Source organism: Aspergillus undulatus (assembly GCF_047715775.1).
Source record: "Aspergillus undulatus strain CBS 261.88 unplaced genomic scaffold BDV17scaffold_24, whole genome shotgun sequence".
Taxonomy (NCBI): Eukaryota; Fungi; Ascomycota; class Eurotiomycetes; order Eurotiales; family Aspergillaceae; genus Aspergillus; species Aspergillus undulatus.
Window position 1 is genome coordinate 159,320 of NW_027396628.1, and position 20,234 is coordinate 179,553.

At 50.4% G+C, this 20,234-nt stretch overlaps 5 protein-coding genes across 5 annotated transcripts; 2 read left to right on the forward strand and 3 right to left on the reverse strand.

The window, feature by feature from the left end:
• Positions 1-2,355: 2,355 nt before the first annotated feature.
• On the forward strand, positions 2,356-3,636 carry BDV17DRAFT_298434 (zinc-dependent alcohol dehydrogenase; the record flags this gene model as incomplete). Its single annotated transcript, XM_073763691.1, has 3 exons — positions 2,356-3,012; positions 3,080-3,431; positions 3,497-3,636. The coding sequence occupies 3 exons, from the start codon at positions 2,356-2,358 to the stop codon at positions 3,541-3,543; spliced, it is 1,056 nt and encodes a 351-aa protein (XP_073615545.1). The 3' UTR covers positions 3,544-3,636.
• Positions 3,637-3,728: 92 nt separating this feature from the next.
• On the reverse strand, positions 3,729-5,970 carry BDV17DRAFT_281802 (putative GABA permease; the record flags this gene model as incomplete). The annotated part of the gene is made up of 8 exons (XM_073760092.1): positions 3,729-3,922; positions 4,025-4,418; positions 4,483-4,569; positions 4,646-5,196; positions 5,267-5,414; positions 5,474-5,520; positions 5,610-5,780; positions 5,874-5,970. The coding sequence occupies 8 exons, from the start codon at positions 5,968-5,970 to the stop codon at positions 3,729-3,731; spliced, it is 1,689 nt and encodes a 562-aa protein (XP_073615546.1).
• A 568-nt stretch (positions 5,971-6,538) lies between these two features.
• BDV17DRAFT_281803 (bifunctional K:H/Na:H antiporter NHX1) lies at positions 6,539-11,553 on the reverse strand (the record flags this gene model as incomplete). Its single annotated transcript, XM_073760093.1, has 9 exons — positions 6,539-7,758; positions 7,807-8,463; positions 8,522-8,674; positions 8,761-8,783; positions 9,547-10,810; positions 10,863-11,184; positions 11,250-11,289; positions 11,363-11,418; positions 11,476-11,553. 9 exons carry the CDS (start codon positions 11,551-11,553, stop codon positions 6,539-6,541), a joined length of 3,813 nt encoding a protein of 1,270 aa, XP_073615547.1.
• Positions 11,554-12,043: 490 nt separating this feature from the next.
• Positions 12,044-15,823, reverse strand: steA (sexual development transcription factor SteA). Its single transcript, XM_073757896.1, has 6 exons — positions 15,213-15,823; positions 14,955-15,087; positions 14,802-14,901; positions 13,180-14,736; positions 12,982-13,065; positions 12,044-12,927 (listed from the first exon to the last, which is right to left on the reverse strand). The coding sequence occupies exons 2-6, from the start codon at positions 15,076-15,078 to the stop codon at positions 12,669-12,671; spliced, it is 2,124 nt and encodes a 707-aa protein (XP_073615548.1). The 5' UTR covers positions 15,079-15,087; positions 15,213-15,823; the 3' UTR covers positions 12,044-12,668.
• A 2,075-nt stretch (positions 15,824-17,898) lies between these two features.
• Positions 17,899-19,571, forward strand: BDV17DRAFT_263346 (uncharacterized protein). Its single transcript, XM_073757897.1, has one exon. It carries the CDS (start codon positions 17,964-17,966, stop codon positions 18,282-18,284), a length of 321 nt encoding a protein of 106 aa, XP_073615549.1. The 5' UTR covers positions 17,899-17,963; the 3' UTR covers positions 18,285-19,571.
• The last annotated feature ends 663 nt before the right edge of the window (positions 19,572-20,234 follow it).

Consider the following 20,234-nt stretch of genomic DNA (forward strand, 5'->3'; position numbering starts at 1 on the left):
ACCCCTCGTGCTGAGATGATTGAGACGCTGGCCCCTTTGCTTCGCCAACTTTCTCGTCTTCTTTCGTCGGCTTCTTCTTTTCATGCTTGTCGGTGATCCATCCGAACCGTCTGCCTGTATTGGTATTTCAGTTACCAGCCTCAACAAACAGCGCAAGTTTGCAATCCACCCTATTCTGTCACTTGTACTGCCAGTCACCTGTAAATGCAGGTCAATATTTGACATTGCATGCCGTGTTGTGCATCTCCCCCCTGAGACTATTTGTATTGTGGCCAGTAGGCTTCTTGAGCACTGCTGACCGAAGCTGAATTTCCGGCGAGGGAATCCTCCACAGCTCTGCTTTTTACAATGTAAAGAATGTAAGATACAGTACAGGATCTACTTTGGAGCATAGCTGTAAACGAGATACATCGCGAGATTCCTAGACCAGGACAGGGTTTCGCAATCCAGCCCCAGCCATACGTAGTCGACCGTTAGCTAATTTACAGTGAGGCCTTTTGTTAATTGAATCGTCTGCTGTACTGGCGTTTGAAAAGCGCGTATGCAAGCCTCCGGGTTGCCGCACCTTTGAGCCAAGTTACCAACAGGCCAAATTATGACGACTGCTTCCGATGTCGAGCCTGAGGTGCGTGGAGGTAGAATACGTGGACGATCTCTTCGGACACGCCCAATGACACCAGCTCCGCAAATTTCCACGCATTCCTCTCAAACTTGAAAGCAGCACTTTTCTTGGAGCCCTCGCCCCGTGTGGAATAAGCGGTAACTAGTCTGTACATTTCGGAGTAATGGTGAGACATAATCGGCACGTCAATTGACAAATCGCCGCTTGTTCGTTTCAAAAAAAAAAGCATAACATCAGCCCCGAACCGGCTACGCTACGCCTACATGGCCATAGACGCGAGAGCCAAACGCCTCAAAGAAAAAGAAATAGAATGCATGATGGCTTTGCCTTCCTTGGCTCCATAACCCGCATCTTACTTAATCGCGACCAGTCCCGACAGTGGTGTGACTTTTCTGCGAAGAAAAGAGATTGAGATATTATCTCTGTTCCAGCCAGTTTCGCGATAAAGTCTTCCTGTCCAGCGAGCGATATCTTCCTCATTGAGGGACATGTACCCATCTGCGATAGCACTCTGCGGGATTAAAGTATGCTTTGACCACAAGTCCAGTTGCATAGGTAATCTGCTTTTCCTCCCCAGATAGCGAACATACTATGACTAGATTTCAGCCTCAGACCGCATGCAATTGCCAGGCCCTCCATCAGAGCTATTCGCTATGCTGCGCCATAATTGTATCCCAAACATCGTCTTCTCCATATTCCGCTTCGTCTACTCCGGAGTCTTTTTCCAGGACGTAGTCATACCAGGTAGGTAGTTTTGTGATTTGTAAGAGCAGGAGTAGTTATACCTTAGTGACATTTAAAAGAGTATTGCCGTAATGATGAACGTAGGAATTGAGGAGGCTTGAGGATATTGGAGATATCGATATTTTCCATGCGTATGATGTTGCCCCCTTCGCTCCTTCCCTACGTCAGTCCTCAGTGAGTACTATCTTGGGAGTGAAGCACCTTCATTTAGCACCCATTAGAGGGCTATGGACACCCCTCGTCAGCATTAGTTCAAACTTGCGACAACCATTCAATATGAATGGTTTATCCTGTACTGTCTATGGCTTCAAGTACAACAGTGTAGACACTGTTGCACTGTCTGGGCCCACTTGAAGCCCTCCGCGCGGATCTCCCCGCACATATTCACAGCTCCCGATTTCTCCAAGACCCCACTGCATCAACATTCAACTGTCTCGAACTCTCGATGCGTCAATGCAATCCACCATGCAACTCAATCTGAGGACCCCGGTAGACCTTGCTTTATAAAGTCTGTCATTACCTTTCCTCGAGAGTCTCCTGTTGTTATCTTTCCACAGTACGGGCTGATCCCGGAAGCCGCCCACGAAATCGGGCCTGCTCTTCCCAGTCGCCACAGCTGAGCCCGAACGCTGCATCCGCCTCCATTCAGGAATAAATATTATACCGTCATCACTATGCCCGCGGAGCTCCCTACCAATCGCCTAATGCTCTCCCGGCACCAGGCGAGCGTTCGGCCGAGCGTTCGGCCTGAGTTTGATTTCCCCTCATGAGCTTACAGGGATCACTCTATCAGTGGAGCCATCGCTGTCTTGTTGACCTTGTGTTGGGGTCTTGGAGGCAATATTCTACGCATCTCGTTGTCCGGTGTTATATATAAGGGCATCGGGAGCTCTTGAGAAGCTTGATCAATTCGGATTTTCTATCAAGCAACTCTTTCTTCACAGTTCTTAATACAATATAAACACCACAGAGTCCATGCGAAATACACCATGTCCATCCCCGAAATGCAATGGGCCCAAGTGGTCGAAAAGACCGGAACCCCGCCAGTCTACAAGCAGATTCCCGTACCAAAACCTGGCCCGGATGAGATTCTTGTCAAGATGCACTACTCCGGTGTCTGCCACACAGACCTCCACGCTATGAAAGGCGACTGGCCGCTACCGTCCAAGATACCCCTAGTAGGTGGCCACGAGGGAGCCGGCATAGTCGTTGGAAAGGGTGAGTTGGTCGATGACGACGAGTTCAAGATTGGCGATGCAGCAGGCATCAAATGGCTTAATGGCTCTTGTCTATCTTGTGAGATGTGCATGCAGTCCGATGAACCTCTTTGCCCGCATGCCTCTCTCTCGGGGTATACCGTTGACGGTACATTCCAGCAGTACACTATTGGTAAGGCTGCTTTGGCTTCAAAGATCCCAGAAGGAGTACCTCTTGACGCAGCCGCACCTATCCTCTGCGCTGGGATCACGGTCTACAAAGGTCTCAAGGAATCCGGAGCTCGTCCGGGTCAAACGGTCGCTATTGTCGGCGCCGGGGGTGGCCTAGGCTCTCTGGCCCAGCAATACGCAAAAGCAATGGGATTACGCACCATCGCCATCGACGCCGGAGATGAGAAGAGAGCTATGTGCGAGTCATTGGGAGCTGAGGTACCTTCAAACCATAACTCCTTTATCTAAAAGCCGAACCCCGGATTCGGCTGATACAGTGAAACAGGCTTTCATCGACTTCTCAACCTCTGACGTGGTCGCCGACGTAAAAGCCGCAACACCAGGCGGTCTAGGTGCACACGCCGTGATTCTTCTCGCTGTCTCCGAAAAGCCCTTCCAGCAAGCAACCGAGTATGTGCGCTCTCATGGAGCCGTTGTCGCCATCGGCCTTCCCGCAGATGCCTTCCTCAAGGCGTCTGTCTTTACGACTGTCGTGCGCATGATCAGCATTAAGGGGAGCTATGTCGGAAACAGACAAGACGGGGTCGAGGCGCTGGATTTCTTTGCCCGAGGTTTGATCAAGGCGCCATTCCAGAAGGCGCCGCTGAGTGAGTTGGGCAGAATTTTTGGCTTGATGGGTAAGTGATTCTGGCTATCTTCTCTGTTATATAGGTATGTCGATGCTAATGGTGTTGAATTCTAGCGGAAGGGAAGATTGCGGGGAGATATGTGCTGGAAATTCCAGAGTAATTGGTACATTGCTGTGCTATCTACTAGCCGTCACCATGCCTACATAATGACAGACAACCCAGCTCACCTTAATGCCACCGCTTCTATTTAAGACTTCACAATAATCAGCATCAATGTGCTAGCCCTAGCTTTACGACCCATCCAGGATTCACTATTACCAGCACGTCATGAATGACAAACCTCCTTTACACCCCGCGTTTCTTCTCTCCCTTCCCAGATGCCCCGATATCCGTCTCTGACGGCGCCGAAGACGACGCCGACGGCTCATGCACCGTCGTCAGCGGCCCTTTATACGTCCTGCACGCATAAAGCATGTAATAAAGCAATGCGCCGCCCCACAGCGCACCGTTTATGACGACGGTGTAGTTCATATCGTCCGCTACAAAAACGAAAAAAGCAGAGACAGTCAACACAGAGCGCACAGTAGAACAGTACCTTCCCACGTATAGGGAGTGAAAGGGGCAAGTAAAGAAAAACTCACGACTCGGCCCCAGCCCTCCCGTCGGGAACATACACAGCAAAATCGCAAACGCGAGATACACCACCGCAACGCCGGCAACAAGCTCGCTGACCCAGCGCCCCGTATAGAACGCCCCAGGGCTAAACCTCCCCCTCCCCCAAACAAGCCTACACAAAATCGGCATCAGCCAAGCAAGATCATTCCCAGCCACAGCAAGACTAAAGAGCGCGTTCGAAGCCGCGGCATTAATGAGCGCTAGAAGGCCGATGATTATCGCGGCCGTGACGACGCCCCAGATTGTCCGGACGGGCTGGTATTTGATCCGGGGGTGGGAACTTATCACCCGGAAGAAGGGGGAGAATGGGAGGGCACTGTCGCGGGAGAAGGCCCAGGTTTGGCGGGAGGCGGCGATGACCTTCGTCTCGTTTGTTAGTATGATTTTGGTGTTTTGTTGTAGGTGATGGGGAGGGAACACTGACCAGGCTTAAGCCCATGAAGAACTGGACGGCCGCGACGACGGCCATGAAGCCTAGTGCGCCTGGTTTTCCGAGACAGTCGTAGTATATCTGTCCCAAAGTTAGACTGAGTACGAGTACCAACGCAAGATGAAGTCGGAAACGAGAGTACAGCTGAATAACATACCTGAGCCATCGGCTGCCCAAAGACCGACCCCAAAACACCCTCCAAATCTGTATCGATAACCGCCGCAATAACAGCCAGCGAAAGAAATCCCAGCACACCACACAAGCCTGAAGACCAGAGAATCCCTAGCGGAACCGCCCGTCCGGCGTTCGTCGCCTCCTCGCTCATATGCACGCACGAATCGAACGCCCCGATCGTCCAGATTGGCGAGAGCCAAGCGAGCATGAACGCCCACCCGCTCGGCCAGGTCGTGAGATTCTCCATGTGTCCGAAGACATAGGAGGCTGGGTTCATTGAGCTTGAGCCTGAGCCGGCTCCCGCATTGATGGCTTTGCCAATTGGGAGGGCGAGGACGGTAGCGAGGACGAGGCCGATATTGGTTACTATGCACACAGATTGGATCTTGGGCATAATCCTCGCGAAGAATGTAGCGATTAGGCCGTGGACGGTTACGCAGCCCGCGTAGGTTCCGTAGACGACTGGGCGGGAGGCGGACCAGGTGCCGTCTCGGGCTATGGATACGATGGCGAGGAGCATGTTTGCGAAGCTGTCTATGTATGGTAGTTCCTCACTCAGTTGATCGGTAGGCTAAGTGGACATCAGGTTGGGTTGATCACTCACAGTCGATAGAGCAAACACCCCCAATAAGCCCGATGGTATTACTGTACCCGACGACGAAACTCAAGGGATTCTTCCACTTTTCTCCGGCGAAGTAGTGTGTCCAGAAGTAGAGTCCTCCGGCTGTGGGCATTGCAGATGCTAGGTCGGCCTTCATTCATTGATGGTGAGTCTTAGCTAGCGTAGACAAAAGCGAGCGTAAAAACATACCATAGCAAGACCAACAATAAAGATAAACACGCTCGCAGCTAGCCACCCTGTTTCTAGTCAGCCACTGTGTTGGATGGGCCGAGTATTCTATCGAGTAATGGACATTACCCTATCTGAGTTAGTCAACGCCATGTACAATGAAGGGCAAGCGGCAGGCATACCCAAACCATCCCCACCGGCCCAGCAAGTATAGAGAACGATAGCGTGGAGGCGATAGAGGGCAAGAGACCCATGATACTGAACGCAATGGCGAAGACCTGAACGGTCGAGTAATGCCGGTGGAGCTCCTGTTTGTATCCCAGTGTTGCTTCAGGCATTTAACACTAGCCGACATGCTCCCAATTTCGAGGGAGCGACATATAGATCATCTAGATAGAGAGGAATCGAGGCATTAGCTTACCTAGCAATCGCGTATCGCCTCGTTCAGGTGAGGAACCTTGACTCGAGGCCGCATCTTGAACAGCTCCATGTGCTTGGGCCTGGGTCTTCTCGGCCATGGTGTGGTTGAAGTTGACTTCAGTTCAGTGCAAGCGAATACTCCCCGAGGGGCTGGAGGGCTTAAATGTGATAAGAGGTCCATGTGCATGACGCGTGTCAGACCAAGTGCAGCGTGACCTTGCAAGGTGCAAAGGACAACCAGCGATTCACAGTATCTGCTCTGTAGAGTGAGGGGGGTAGTCTGGTGGCTATCGGCGAGAGGAAACTCCGACAACCAATCTGGATCTGCAGGTTGATGATAAGAAGCAGTAGCGTACTAGTTCGAGCTTGGTTGTTAGAGAAACTCCGAGCAGAGGAGTGAAAGTAAATGCCTCGAGCAGGGATGCCTATCTTATCACCTGCAGAAGTATCTCTAGGTGTTGCCAAGCCAGAGCATCTGGAAGGGTATACAGTACATGAGAAAGCTACAATACTTATAAGCTATAGCTATCAATGGACATTTGACACCTAATAAACCAAACCAACATAAGACCTGGCTATCATTATTCGACAAAGTGAAATGACACAATGCCGAAGACAACAAAACAGAGGGATAATTCATAAGTATACATAAGACCTAGAAAAAGCCTAAACAGCTCCAGGCCCTTTATGATTCGACTGGTCCAGCAGCAGACGCGGCTTGATATAATCCTCATCCAACTGTCTGAACCAATCGACATGATCTCCCGAAGGTCCACCAGAGAAGAGGTCCCGAATTGTCTCTCTTGCGCTTCGTCCGCTCACGTCGCGGCGAGAGGGGGACACGGACACGCTCTCTGCGGGCTGCGGTGTTTGCAGTTGCGAACGCTGCGACGGTGACCGGCGCATTCGCGTCGGAGCCGCAGGGGGCAAGTCGTCGTCTGAATGGGTGTCGTCCAGGTCGAGCTCGAATGCATCTGGGTGGTCGTGATCAACTGCCCGGCGCTTTCCAGCGGCTTTGAGGCCGAACTCGTCTTCGCTGCCGTCGTCGCTGCCGCTACCGCTTCCAGGGCGGTTGCCCAGTAAGGTAGCGGTTGTTGAGCGATCGCGTGGTGTTTGGGTGTCTTTGGGTCCGAATGCATCGGAGTACATTCTGGAATGACCTATTCCCGGGCGGGAAGATGACGGAGGGCTAGGGCGGCGGCTGTTGCCGCTCGAGTAGCTGTTATTCCGGTCGAGATCCCTCCGCGAGACTCCATCCAGTGGGATGTTGTCCGTGCGTCGGGGTGTGTATCCCAGCCCAGTGTTGGAGCGCTTGTAATATGTACCTCCGTTGGACACTTCAATATCAAACTCGTCATCAGACTCAAGTTCTTCAACGACGCCTGTCCGAATGCCAAGGATCTCGAGCATGCGCGCCGTTGTTCCTCCAAAGACAATGACGGTAATGACAACAACGACAAGTACGGTGGCACGTAATGCCGGTCCATTTGCACCTCCAAGGCCCGCTGCTAGCGCTACTCCGACAGCTCCGCGCAGACCGGCCCAGAAGAGCATCGCTTGGTGCGCGAATGGCAGCTCGTCAGCTGCCTCCACTCCCCGCCGGAGCGCCCTATACCGAATAAACCAGTTGATCGCTTTAGAAAGAGGAAAGACCGCAAGGTATCGAGCAAGGCAGATACCGATGACGGTAATCAGGATGAAGAGGGGCTTGAATTCCATCCTCCTCTGGACGAGTAAATCGAGCCCCAAGTAAATGAAGATGAAGTTCTCCGACAACTGTGCCATAACTTGGAAGAGGTACTTGGTAGTCAACTGCGTTCGACGAGACATGTTGTAGTAGGCATAGTGCTTCAAGGTGATACCGCAGAATAACAGCGACACAATCCCTACGGAAATTAGCACAAACGCCTGTTATGGGACCTTGCTGGACTTACCCGATAGATATACACCGTTAGAGAAAAAGTAACTTGCGTAAGCAATGAGAACAATCAAGCAACTCTCGATCTTGGGCTGGCGCCGGACGTGGGTATACTTCAATCCCAAGGCGGTCATGATTCCCACAATAACGCCTACCAGCATACTGCCAAAGAAAACGAGCAAGAACAGCCCGATAGCTTCAAAGAGGTTCAGGATGGATAGGGACCCCGCGTCACTATCCGCATACTTCTGCGCAGTCTCGAACAGAACAATCGCAATGGCGTCGTTCAAGATCGACTCGCCGAAGATAACCGTATAGAGCTTCGGCTCGACTTTATATAGGTTGAAGATGGCGAGAATCGTCACCGGGTCCGTCGCAGACAGCGTAGCACCAACAGAAATAGCCTCGACAAAGTTAATGCTAAATCCGTCCAAAGGAATCCTTGTCCAAAGGAACAAAACCAGACCCAGAACAAGGGCGGAGATAAAGGTCCCCGCAAACGCAAAGGTAAGGATTGTGCCGATATTTCGGAAGAAGTTCGCTTGATGTAGTTCGTACCCCGAGGCGAGGATAATGGGAGGTAGGAGGAGGTTGAAGAAGAACTGGTAGTCGAAGGCGACAAAGCTCTCGATTGGCGAGTCGGTCAGTCGAATGATCAATCCAACGAACATGCCTATGCGCCGCTCAGTGTTTGCCCCTTCCAGAACTGATTATAGAACGAATAGGCATACCTCCGAAGATAGACAGAACCGTTTCGTGGACCGCCTCTATCTTCCGTTGCTGGAGGATGTAACTCGTGAAAAGAGCGAGCATCAGCAGCGCAATCATAATAAAGAGCGCCCAGGAGCTGAAAAACTCCTTGGTGCCAGCTTCCGGAGCATCCCCTATAATCCAAAATGTCAGATCCAGCCATATATGTACTGCTGTATGAGAAGGGTGAAAGGCGCGAGAGGGGCTCGTAGTCGCGTACCATCGTCGGGATCAGTGTCATCTCTCCCTAGCAAAACAAGATCAGTTAGCGACACTTAAATAAAGCTTTGAAAACGAAAACGGAATAAAGAAGCCGCGCGCAAGCGAGAGGAAAGACATACGAACAAGCGAAGTGACAACTTCACCCACAACCTGGGCGGCAGCCATTTTCTTGAAGTCGTTGCAACCAGCACAGCGGATGACACCTAGCTCAGCGGTTTGCTCCAGCGGCGATTTTCTGACACCAATTCGATGCGCACATAATAATCCTCAGGCCCGACAAACGGAAACAGAATGAGTCAAGCAGGTAGAGGAGCAAAGTGTAAGTGTGAGGGGAGAGTCTGGAGGTTTGGAGTTGCGATTTGGACAAGTTTCGTTTCGTCAACGTTCCTTGTCGGGGACTCCCGATTTCCGCCCTAGCAGATGAACAACCGCAAGGCTACAGTGATCTTCACAAGTCATGATCTTCATGAAATTATCCATCAGCTACGAAATTTCCAGTAAACGCATTGCTCACATTTACAGCCTCTACTATGCATATGGGCCAAGATTGGCGTCGATCTCGTCTTAGCTAGTTAGTCACGCATACCAGCTTGTACATGCTTCTATCGCAGAGAAGTATACTCGTATCTTAGATTCATTATAGCTCTAGATACCTCCTATTTTATTGTAATATGCGCAGCACACAGGGTTTCGAGGCTATCTCCTGCCCGTAGGCCCCTCCTTAAGTCGACTCGTCAACCAAGCCGAAAGCAGCGCAGCACACCCCCCAAACCGCAAAACCCACCCTACACTATCATCATAAGGCTCCCCCCGCGGTTTCTGTACCGACTTGAAAATAGCGCTGCATATCAGACTGGACAGGACCTGCGGCGCTGACACGGCTACATTGTGCAGTCCTAGGACGATGCCCGCTTGCGCTAGGTTCTCGTCGTCTCCGTCTTTAGGGGATCTAGAGGTGCCGGTCTCTATATCAGTTTCGTTCGCGTCTGGGTTGAGCGGTGCAGATACTGGAGATGCGTTGTGCTCGTGCTCGTTGTAGGATATCGGCACCACCTCTGTCCGGTGCTTCCGAGCTCGACGCTCTTCTTCCAACGTTGCTACTTCGGCGGATATTAAAGCAAATGGTGCCCATAGTGAAAGAGCCCAGGATATACCGATGAAGCCTACTATGGCTGATGCGGCATTGACCGACGTGACAAAGAAGGTGCTGAACATGCACACAGCGAAGAGAAGCTGCGAAAAAAGCCATGTTCGGCGTAATGTGAGACCGGGGATCTGCAGTTTCGATAGCCACGTCTTGGTCTTTGCAGAACCCCGTGTTTTGTCACCTGAGACTTCGGGGTGGAGCTCTGCGACGAACCCCTCTTGGACGTCAGAGCTGGAGAGTCTTTCGATCCTTAGACAAGGTTCCGCTTCTCGATGGTAGCCGCTTCGATCGGTCTCGTCGGAGACAACGGGTTTGTAAGATGGGACAACAAAAATTGGGAGGGTAATATTGGCGACAAACGAGATTATTGCGTAGATGAGAAGAGCGAAAGTGCCAACTCTTGTCGCATCATCCCATGCCTTGTCGATATCGGGATCCGAAAGACCTGGGTGTTTGTCGAAGATAGGGTTCACATAGAGCTGACCGATGTAGATCGTCGCGTAAAAGAGGAATGGAAACCAGCCAATCCATGCGGCAACCTGCACTTCGCAGACCTTCGCAGCTTGAGGCGGCAGGTTCTTGATCGACTTGAAGACTTGTTTGAAAAAGCCAACGACACCCATACTCCCTGATGGTGGCGGACCGTCCAAGCGAGGATCGCGCTCCTTGATGTATAGACAGCTAATCAAAAGAGTCACGGAAAGCGATATCGATGCTAAGGCGCATAGGATCTGGAAGCGTGTGTTTCCCAAGAAAGGGAATATCTTTGGCAGGTTGATGTAACCGAAGATATACCCAATGATATTCCCCACGCCCGTCAAGCGGCTGGCCCAAGCATTAGCAGACTCTTGCTGATGCGCCGGTGCATTATCGACAATGAAGCACCGAATGCCCGCTTGGACTGTCGGACGTGTCAGATCTAGCTCTTCAACGAGGAAGAGAGGCAAGCTTACCGGTATTAATCGCAAAATCCAAGCACCACATCATAACAGTCGCAACAATGATGACTGTTATCTTGGCTCCCTCGGACTTCGAATCACCGCTAAAAATCCCAATGATACCTCCTACGATCTCCTTGACCCAGGCAAGGGCAAGAAGGGTGATCATCGTCACTGCCCCTCCAACTATCATGAAAGGTTTTCGTTTACCCCATGATATCCGACAGTTGTCACTGCGGATTCCAATGTACGGCTGCACTAAGGTCCCTGTCGTTGGGCCTGCAATCCAGACAAAGGCGAGGAGGGCCTTGCTCATCCCAAGTGACAGAAGGTAGGGCTATATCTCATTAGATCAGTAGTCCTCCTAGTCTACGGGACGGAACAGGCCAGTATACTACTCACCGAGCCACTCGAGAGTTCAACAGACCACACGACTTGGAGTCTGTATCATCAGATCAGCGTTAGGCACGTATTCCAGAAATGATTCCACCGCATGATAGATGAGAAGTACGTACCCACCGATACTCAGCGTCAAGAGAAACAGATACCAGCTGCTCTTCGTCTCGGGCGGCTGATGGACAATGCCATCGTCTCTAATGATCCTTCCACAGTCGTTCACAAATGTTACCGAGTCGACGTCGGCATCATTCGAAGCTCGTGGTCCCACTAATGGGGACGTCTCGTTCGCCGCGCGGTCTCCCTCCATTCTCGAGGGGAAAAGGGTGCGTTGCACGACAGTGTTCTAGGCAATGTGCCTAGTCCAGTAGGTGGGATAATAGGGTAACGGGAGGCCCGGATATGTCCAGCGACCAACTACCAGAGGCTGTGGTCGCAGTCCTCAAGTCACTTCATCAAATGAAAGTAGGTATCCCTGGGCCTGGTGGAGCCGGAGTGGATGGGAACTATTCAAAGCAATGTATGCGCAACAAGCATGAGCTGCGGCGGCAATCAAATTTGCTTGTAAGGTCAAGGTAAATGAACCAATTTTAACTGGCAGAAATATCAGCAAGATTGATATAAAGATAGTCAACTATGTATGTTGGTCAACAGCTTACAGTTGGAGAAGCGTGTGATGATGTCTTCGGACAGGATGCCGTCATCCACGTGACTTGTTCGCGAGCGAAGCTTAGCCACCACTCATCTGCAGTAGTGCCAGTGTCTCAGATCTACGGAACTTCTATCTGGCCGAATGTCAAATAAGATACACCAATTGTCTATTTGATTTGATTCCATACTATGTACGTACACGACAAAACCCATCCCACACCTATCACACGTGAAAACTTCGTAAATCGGAAAAATGTCTATCAATCGCACATAAGCAAGCAGTGTTCAGTCAGAAGCCCCAGGCCTCTTTGGCGATGAGACGTCTTTTGACAGCCCTCATTCTTCCAATAAACTGAATGCGTGCTTATCAAAGCATGCGTGTCATGGTATATTCCGCTTTCTGCCCTTGTTCCTTTCAAATCCCTTTCGCACCATGCCAACCCGAGAGATTTTCTTCCGACCCCAGATACAAAGGAACGAGGGGTTAAAGGAGATAAAAACATAACAGTGTAAGGAAAAGTAGTACAGAAAACAAAGCATAGGTATGACACGAGACTCTGCGCATACCACTAGCCAAATGTAAACCGAAAACGAGATAATGGTACGCTTCAGGGAAAGGTCTTGGCGCCGATGACGAGTAGCCCGGAAGACCCAGGGTATGTTGCAAACGTAACACCCAAAAGCACATGAACGACCAAACAAAACCGCAAAACATTAGGTACATATAGTGTAAACAAAACCCTTATTAAGAGATCATTCGAGATCGCAATCACCTTAGATTTGCTGTTGCAGGAGTTGCGGCGCGATCATGTGAGGTGGCATCATAGTGCCCATCGTGTTTGGTAGAGCCATAGTCGAAGGCATTGACGTTGGCATTGACGTGACTCCATGAACACCAGCGACGGCATGATGAGTAGACTCGGATGCTGATTCCTCCTCGTCTTGCGAAAGAGACTCGTCATCCTCATTCTCCAAATCTTCATCGTGAACTAATGGTTGTCCGTCCTGCTGGGCCTCGTGAATGCGACGGTGCCTGATGTGCCTGGTTAGTAAAGTGATGCAAGTGACAACGCAGGTGATAACTTACTGTGCGAGGTTATCAGACCTAGAAAAGGCCTTGTTGCAGTACGGGCAAGGGTATGGTCGCTCTTGAGTGTGAGTTCTCACGTGTCTGGAAGCTAACAGTCAGCGGGCGGCTAGAGAGATTACCACGGAACACTGGGTATATTATCACTGGCGGCAAAGACCAATGACATTCAGACAATGAGAATAGAATGCAGCTTACCGTTTCAAGTGCTCTAATCTCTTGAAAAGTCGCCCGCAGGAGGGGATTGGGCACGAATGCGACTTTTGCGGGTAAGGGTCAAGTTCCATCATAGTGGCACTGCGGGCGCGGCGGACAGGGCCGGTCGCATAACGGTCGCCCCTGTGTCCAACGCTGTTCTGCACGGCGGATTCCATGGTACCATTTGTCGGGAGCGCCGATAGATCATCTGGTGCTTGCGCAACAAGAGGCACGGCGCTTTGCTCGCGGTTCTCGTCTACATTTGAGAGAGGCGTGGTGTTGCGCGACATTTCATGCAGCAAGTTCTTCTGCGGAAGAGCCGCAGAAGGGTATCCTCCAGTATAAGAACGGTGTAGAGAATCGTGTCGCGAATCATCCCCCTCGCCTGGTGCAACCGAGCTGGAAACAGAGCGTCGCAGATCGCTAGGCTTGTGTGCCGCATACGAAATGGCAGGGGCGGGCGAGTGAGTGCCGGTAGTGACAGGGTTAGCAGCGCCAGGAGGAATAGAAGACCGACGACGGCGTTGCTTGTAAGTAGGAGATCCCTCCAGCACCGAATATACGTTGGAATGGAAAGTTCTCGCTGGCGTGGGAAAATGCGCACTTGCGAGGTTAGACGGCGGCAGGTGCATCATTGGGTTGAAACCAGAGCCAGCGGACATCTCCGGTATGGCAGTGTAGAGGCCTGTGTCTTCGTTGGCAATGTAGGCAGGCTCTGCACCCATGTGAGACGTGTGTTGCGGGGGCGTGACAGGCTCGAACGAGAGTCCGCGGTTGCTGTAATCTTCGTATTGAGACGAGACAAAAGATGGCGCTGGCGAATATTCGACGAAGGTTGGCATTGAAGAGTGACGCTGGTGAATTCGAGCAATGGGCATCCCGTTGCGGTCGTACTGAAGGGCCCCATAGTCCGCTTCACGTTTAATAACGTTCTGAGCCAGAGTACTGGGCATCGGAATCGATGTGTACATCTGGGGATTGGCCGATTCGTCCGTGAGGAGCGGGATCGACGGCGGGGCCATTTGAGGAGCCATCTGCGAAGCCATCTGCGAAGCCATCTGGGGAGGAGGCATTGCGTCAACGGTCCGAACGACTGGGGATGTAGATTGGCCATATGTCGTACTTGCGTGTGCAGCAAACGAAGACGAGTTTGCTTGTTGTGCCTTGGTGAGCTGCTCATACAACGACTGGGACGAATCGAACTCGAAAGACAGAGCAGGTTCGCTGACTGCGACAGTGGTCGCTTCCTGACCCATCTTCTCGCGCTTCAGATCACGCTCCAGCGCATCGAGGAATAGTCTGTCATGAGGCACGCTGTACCAATAGAATACCTTTTGCTTTTTCTGGGTTCGGATGCAGTTGTTCTTGTAGAGGAAGTCAAGGAATGGGCTCTTGGGTTCTTCGAGCGTAGCATCCGTGCCGGCCTTCAAGTTTCGCAGGTCGGAGAAGATACCCTCCTCGAATTTCTTCGTGTTCTTGACCGGACGTCCGAAAGCTTGGAATCTGAATGCAAGGCATCGCACGATATCGGTTCCTGAGATGTGGAAAAGGTTGCTCCTGATAGACCGAAATGGTTAATAGAGTTCAACACCGGAGCCAATGTGGTTTGCATTTGAACTAACCAGAGAACGCAAGAGACGTAATCACCAGTCGGGAGAAGGAATCTTCGGATCAATTGGTCTGGCTGCCAGTCCACTGGCGCCGAAAGAAGAAAGTATTTTACTAGGTGTTGGTCAGTACAGCGCTAAGAGAGCGACGACGGAGTCGCATCTTACAGTTATCGACCTGCTGGAGTTGAACTTGCGCATCGTGAGGCAGGCTCTGCTGCGCTTCACTTGAGAGCATAAACGTCTCGGGCTTCTGGGGAGGCGCCATCGGCGCGCCGTGTTGAGGGTACATATTCGCGACCTATCACCACGGCGTTAGAATGCGGGAACGAGCATGAGGCCATTTACCGTGCCCGCGCGGCTAGCAACCGCCAGTTGCTGCCAACCGAGCGACGATCAGACCGGGTAACACAGGACAATACATACGGTCAAGACACTCCGTCGTGAGATCAGTAAGAAAGTCTGTCTGAGAAGGCGCGAAAAATAGAGTAAATATTAAGTTAAAACAAGAAACGTTTTATGTCGATAAGATGTCGATTGTACAAGTAGCAGCGATCGATTCAAAGACACTCCGAGGAACCTGCCTCCTGCAGAAGGTTGTTAGGGACTGACGCCGGCGAACCTTTGTCGACCAAAGAAAGGACGAAAGGGTAATGAAAGAAGGGAGAGAGAATGAACTGGGCCAGCCCGTTTCCGATTCTCTTTTGACTCGCACGGCGAAAATGGAAATGAAACGAAGGGGGGTGAACAAATGGACGCAAGTCGCGATGGGGAGGAGGGGAGGAGGGGAGAAGAGGAGAAGAGGAAGGAAGAGAGAGATGGATGAAGGAAGACTTGCTTTTTCAGAGAGTGTTGAAAGAGAAACAGTCTGCAGGCCGGGGGAAGAGGAGAATAATAATGAGCTTTGTTATTATTCGGGACTAAGATTGGTCTGGTGCTAATAATAATGCGGTAAGAATAATAAGGAAAATAATAATAATAATGGATTATGACGATCTGAACCAGCCAGTCCGAATGATCACTTGGGGGGGGAGAACCAGAGTTACCACCAGAGAAGAAAGGGAGACGAGCCCAGTCCTCTTTTCCCAGTTCTTGTCTGACTGGCTCGATCACTTGGCCACTGCAGCAGTTGGGCTACTGAAGGCGCTCTGTCGCGCAAAAAGAGGGCGACTCCATTGGACTGGAGCAGCAAGGAAAGCGGAGTCGGCGCTAGGGACGGTGAGGTGGAGGTCAATCAACTCGCATTACGTGACGCCCGCAATACCAGGGCCTTTCAGCCATCCCGGACAAATGGCGGGGAACTAGCAGCACTAGCGTCATATTGTGGTATTTGGGCCGTCACGTAGACAACGGGCGAGAATCACAGAGCAAAGGGAGTGGGGGTTCTCCTGTCGGGTCCAGCAGCGTCAAGTCCTAAGGTTCTTTTGATTTTGAAGAATAATACGATCTGTTAGCAGAGCATTATGGCGTAGCGAAGCAGTGTTTACTCCAGAATGCCGTCGGATTCCTCTCCCAGTACGGCTAGCCTGCCTTGTCGAGGAGTCTGAAGCTATTCGTGGCCACCATGGTTCTTTCAACTTCGACTATCGAAAGGGATTCCTTGAGACTCGATGAGAGTATGTATCTCAAAGTGCCTTGTTGAAGAATTTACAAAGCATTATGAGCATACAAACAGAATCACAAGGACTGGCGGAGATTAGATGCCCTTCTGGAAGCTTGAGAATTCGACTTGATGACAATCATCTTGACCGTTAAAGTCGTTAGACTGATAGACAGTTCGCAGTGGGCCCAACCGTCGTGTTAACTTCTTCAAGGAGTACTCTGGACCTGGTAGAGGCTAGAGCATCGCTCAGGCTATGGTCCACTAGAGCAACATTGAGCTCGACTTGAGCTCTGCTTTAGGAGTGTTGCATTCACAACGGGCGTTCTTGTACAGAGTAGATAAAACCCAGCGCATGATGTTTAGCGACAACTCTGCAGCAACCAGATACTGACATTCCTAGTCTTCCCGAGTCCCAGCGGCAGCCTCCAAAGTCCAATAATTAGAGACGTTTCGCAACAGTACTTTTGACTGACAATTCCTGAATCGAGTGTAGATTAATGAAGGGTGCTATATTAGTAGTCCTACAGGGTTACTAAATAGGGAATATATCTGGTATATAATCTCTCAAGTAACTATAAAAGTATTCTTAATTAAGGCTACTTTTATAGTTACTTAAACGCTAGCAAATCTACTTAAAAGAGTAAAGGGTAGGGTTATTACTCACGCTGGCCCTATTTTAATAATCAGTTCAATAGCTAAATATTAATTTTAACTGTATATCTTACCTTTTTTAATATTATCATTTATTACCTGTAAAAATAGAGGGTAAACTTACCAATAAATATATAAGTATCAACCCTATCGTGTTACCTATAGTAATACCAGGTAATTTACTATCTTTGTAAGGGGACGTAAATAGATGGATCTTCCTATCTAAACGTGCCGTACGTACAAGAAGGAATCGCTGAAAGAGAACAGATCAGTAGGGGCAGACAGAAGGTAGAGGGGCAGGAACCACGTGACCATAACCGCGAACGGTACGCGGTGCATGTTATGGGACCATCCCATAACATAATAATTACTAACTTAAGATCATTATTACTAATAAAGCTTACCTTTAGCTTTGAAATAAGCTATCTAGCAGCCTTATATAAATTAAGATTATAGAGTTATTATATAATAAAGAATTATCTAAGTATTATATTATAGTAACTAAATTCCTAGCATTATATATACCTTATAGTAGTAGTAGAAACTCTTGCTTTATAATAGCCTCATCTTTATAGAACAGACTAATTATATCAGGTAGTCCTTGCCGGGCGAAAATTTCTCTTGTGAAACGTCTCTATTGACCAGTTGTCTGACTTGAGCATCATTTCATCAGATGTGCCAAGGCGCGAGTCAGGACGGCGAGCCCCCAGTGGGTGGAATCAAACAAATGCCAAGCCGGCGCAAACATCATCAAACTGGCGCCGGAAACATTCGTGAAGTCTTTGCCCCTTGTTTCAGCTTCACCTGAGCGCTTACCATCGCCCAATAAGACGCCGCTCTATACCTCTTGGTGGCCCCTGTCCGCAAGGCCCTGTCCAGTGTCCACCCATGATGCGGTGCTGGCCCTGCTGGGTCATCTGCTCATGCGGTCATTCGACAGTTTCTTGGATCCTAGAGAAATCTTCCGATCCGTGATATCCACGACGCCTCGCTCTTACTGCATTCGGCATGAGCACTGTCGTGTACCCTGTTACCCTGGATGCCATCAGCTCGAACCAACCTCGTCAATCCACAGCTTTGGGGCCGAGACCTGCTCATCAACCGAGCCTGCCTCTGCGCGCAATTGCACGAACGGCTGCTTTTTCGGGGTCGCCTTGAAGATTGCGGGCTCGCACAGGCGGCTATACGCCGTAATTGAAAGTGTAGTTTTCGCTCTGGGACCGGGGACTTTACTCGAGCTCTAATTCACGTCTGCGTATGGATACGTAGGACTAAGAATAGACATCATGAACACTCTTACTGTGCAGTGTGCTTTGGTGATGTTTATTCGAACCTTGAAGGCGCCGGATCGACTTGCAATCAAACCAACGGTCCTATTATACGTACATCTCAGATCCGTCATGCCAACACTCACCAGTCAAAGCTCGTTGCAGCTCCCAACGGTAGCTCTCTTCTTCAAGATCTGCTTGAATCAGTAAATGTGATCGATCCGGCGGGGCCGTAGACAAGTCAATTGCCTCCCCCGTCGAGACTTGAGACTGCCCCCTGATCTTTACCCCATGAACTCTCTCATGCTTTTAGCGAGGTAGCCGTTGAATCATTTTCTACTCCAGCGGGCGTTGTGCTCCAGAGTATAAAGTGAATGGGTTGATCTATCGCAGATCCTGCATGACTGAGAGCATGCAGAGTTGCAGCCTGCAGATTGGCATCTCCCGGCGGCTACCAACAACAGGGGCCAATTTTCAGAGCATCGTATCTTGAGAGGTGGGCCACAAGCCCCTCTTCACTCACTGTTGCAGAATGCAGAGCGCAAAGCTGTCAATCAGAAGGGTTCATAGTTCAAAGTTCAGACAGTGTTGAACTCGCTGAATCTTGAGCCTGAATCAACTCAATCGAGTACTTCCGGATCGGCATGATCATCATTAATTCGGTCGATATTCGGAGATACTCTAAGTGGGCACCTTCTAGCCCTATTCAATGTTAGTGCTTGTCTAGCTTAGCCTCAAAAGGGCTATCCACGGAGTGCCTCGCAAAGTTACCAAGTTGTCAAGAAAAGATGAAATGAGCAAGGCGAGCAAAGGGGAGAACCAGAGCAAGATCCAAGCAGCACAAATGCCGCCTGGGTCTGACCGGAGAATTGGAATCGAGAACCGTCGGAGAACAAATCTTGGGTCCCGTTACAGTATGTAGATAGGCTGAAAGTGCTCCATAGTTCCCAAGAAGGCATCAATGCTCCGAAGCCCTGGCTTACCCAGCAGTCGACGATCGTGATATCCGCAGAGTTGGATGTTCAAATAAACAGTGAAACACAGATCTTGTTGAGTCATGAAATCGGGAAGCCTAGCCCTCTGTTTACGGAGCAGCTAAGAAAGAGCCGGCTGTATCCATCTTCTCCTTTCTGTCTTGCTCTACTACTAGTACCACTACTAGTAGTCACTCCGCGAGTATTTGTCAGTTTACTGCTCCCAGGGCAGGCACGACCAGAGTACAGTCCTCCGCAAAGATCCACGCGCGACTCGCGTAGCCTTTCTTGCAATTTCCCTGAATCGCGCAACAACTCTCGGATTCCTTTTCGAGGCTCTTTCTCGGAAGTATTGGAATCAGGTGGGGAACAACAATCGCTAGAAACTTCCGCCTTGAATAATCTTCCATCATGCCACAATCTCACACTCGAAACAATTGGCCGTGCACCACGCGCGGTTTGATCGTCCAGGCTGAAACCATCTAGAACACTTTTGCGAGGTTCTAGAGACGACAACTTATCCACCTTTTGCTATCAATCGCAGTGTCGTCTCCCTTCCTTGCCCACAACCAGTACGATAGAACACCCACTTTCTCGTCACGCAACATCTTCGTTTTTACGCTCCAAGATCCTAAGTTTGCGTCCTTTACGGCCGGTACTGTCTACCAGGGCCCAGGGGTCGACGCACACTGTACCTAGTGAATTCCGGTTACGGCCATCCTTCCACTCCGTGCGTGCATGAGAACGTGCAGGGAAATGTCAAGAGATTGAAGGCCACGGAGTTGACTTTCCTGGCAGAAGGCATTGGACGACTCGAAGAAATGCCATGGGTTTGCCATCAAGCGAGCCGGCAATTGTCGTCCTGCAGGATCCCCTTCCACGGATTTTTACTTCGAGCTGAGGATTTCCCCGCAACTTCAACTTATAACTATCCGTTCAGATGTATGAACTA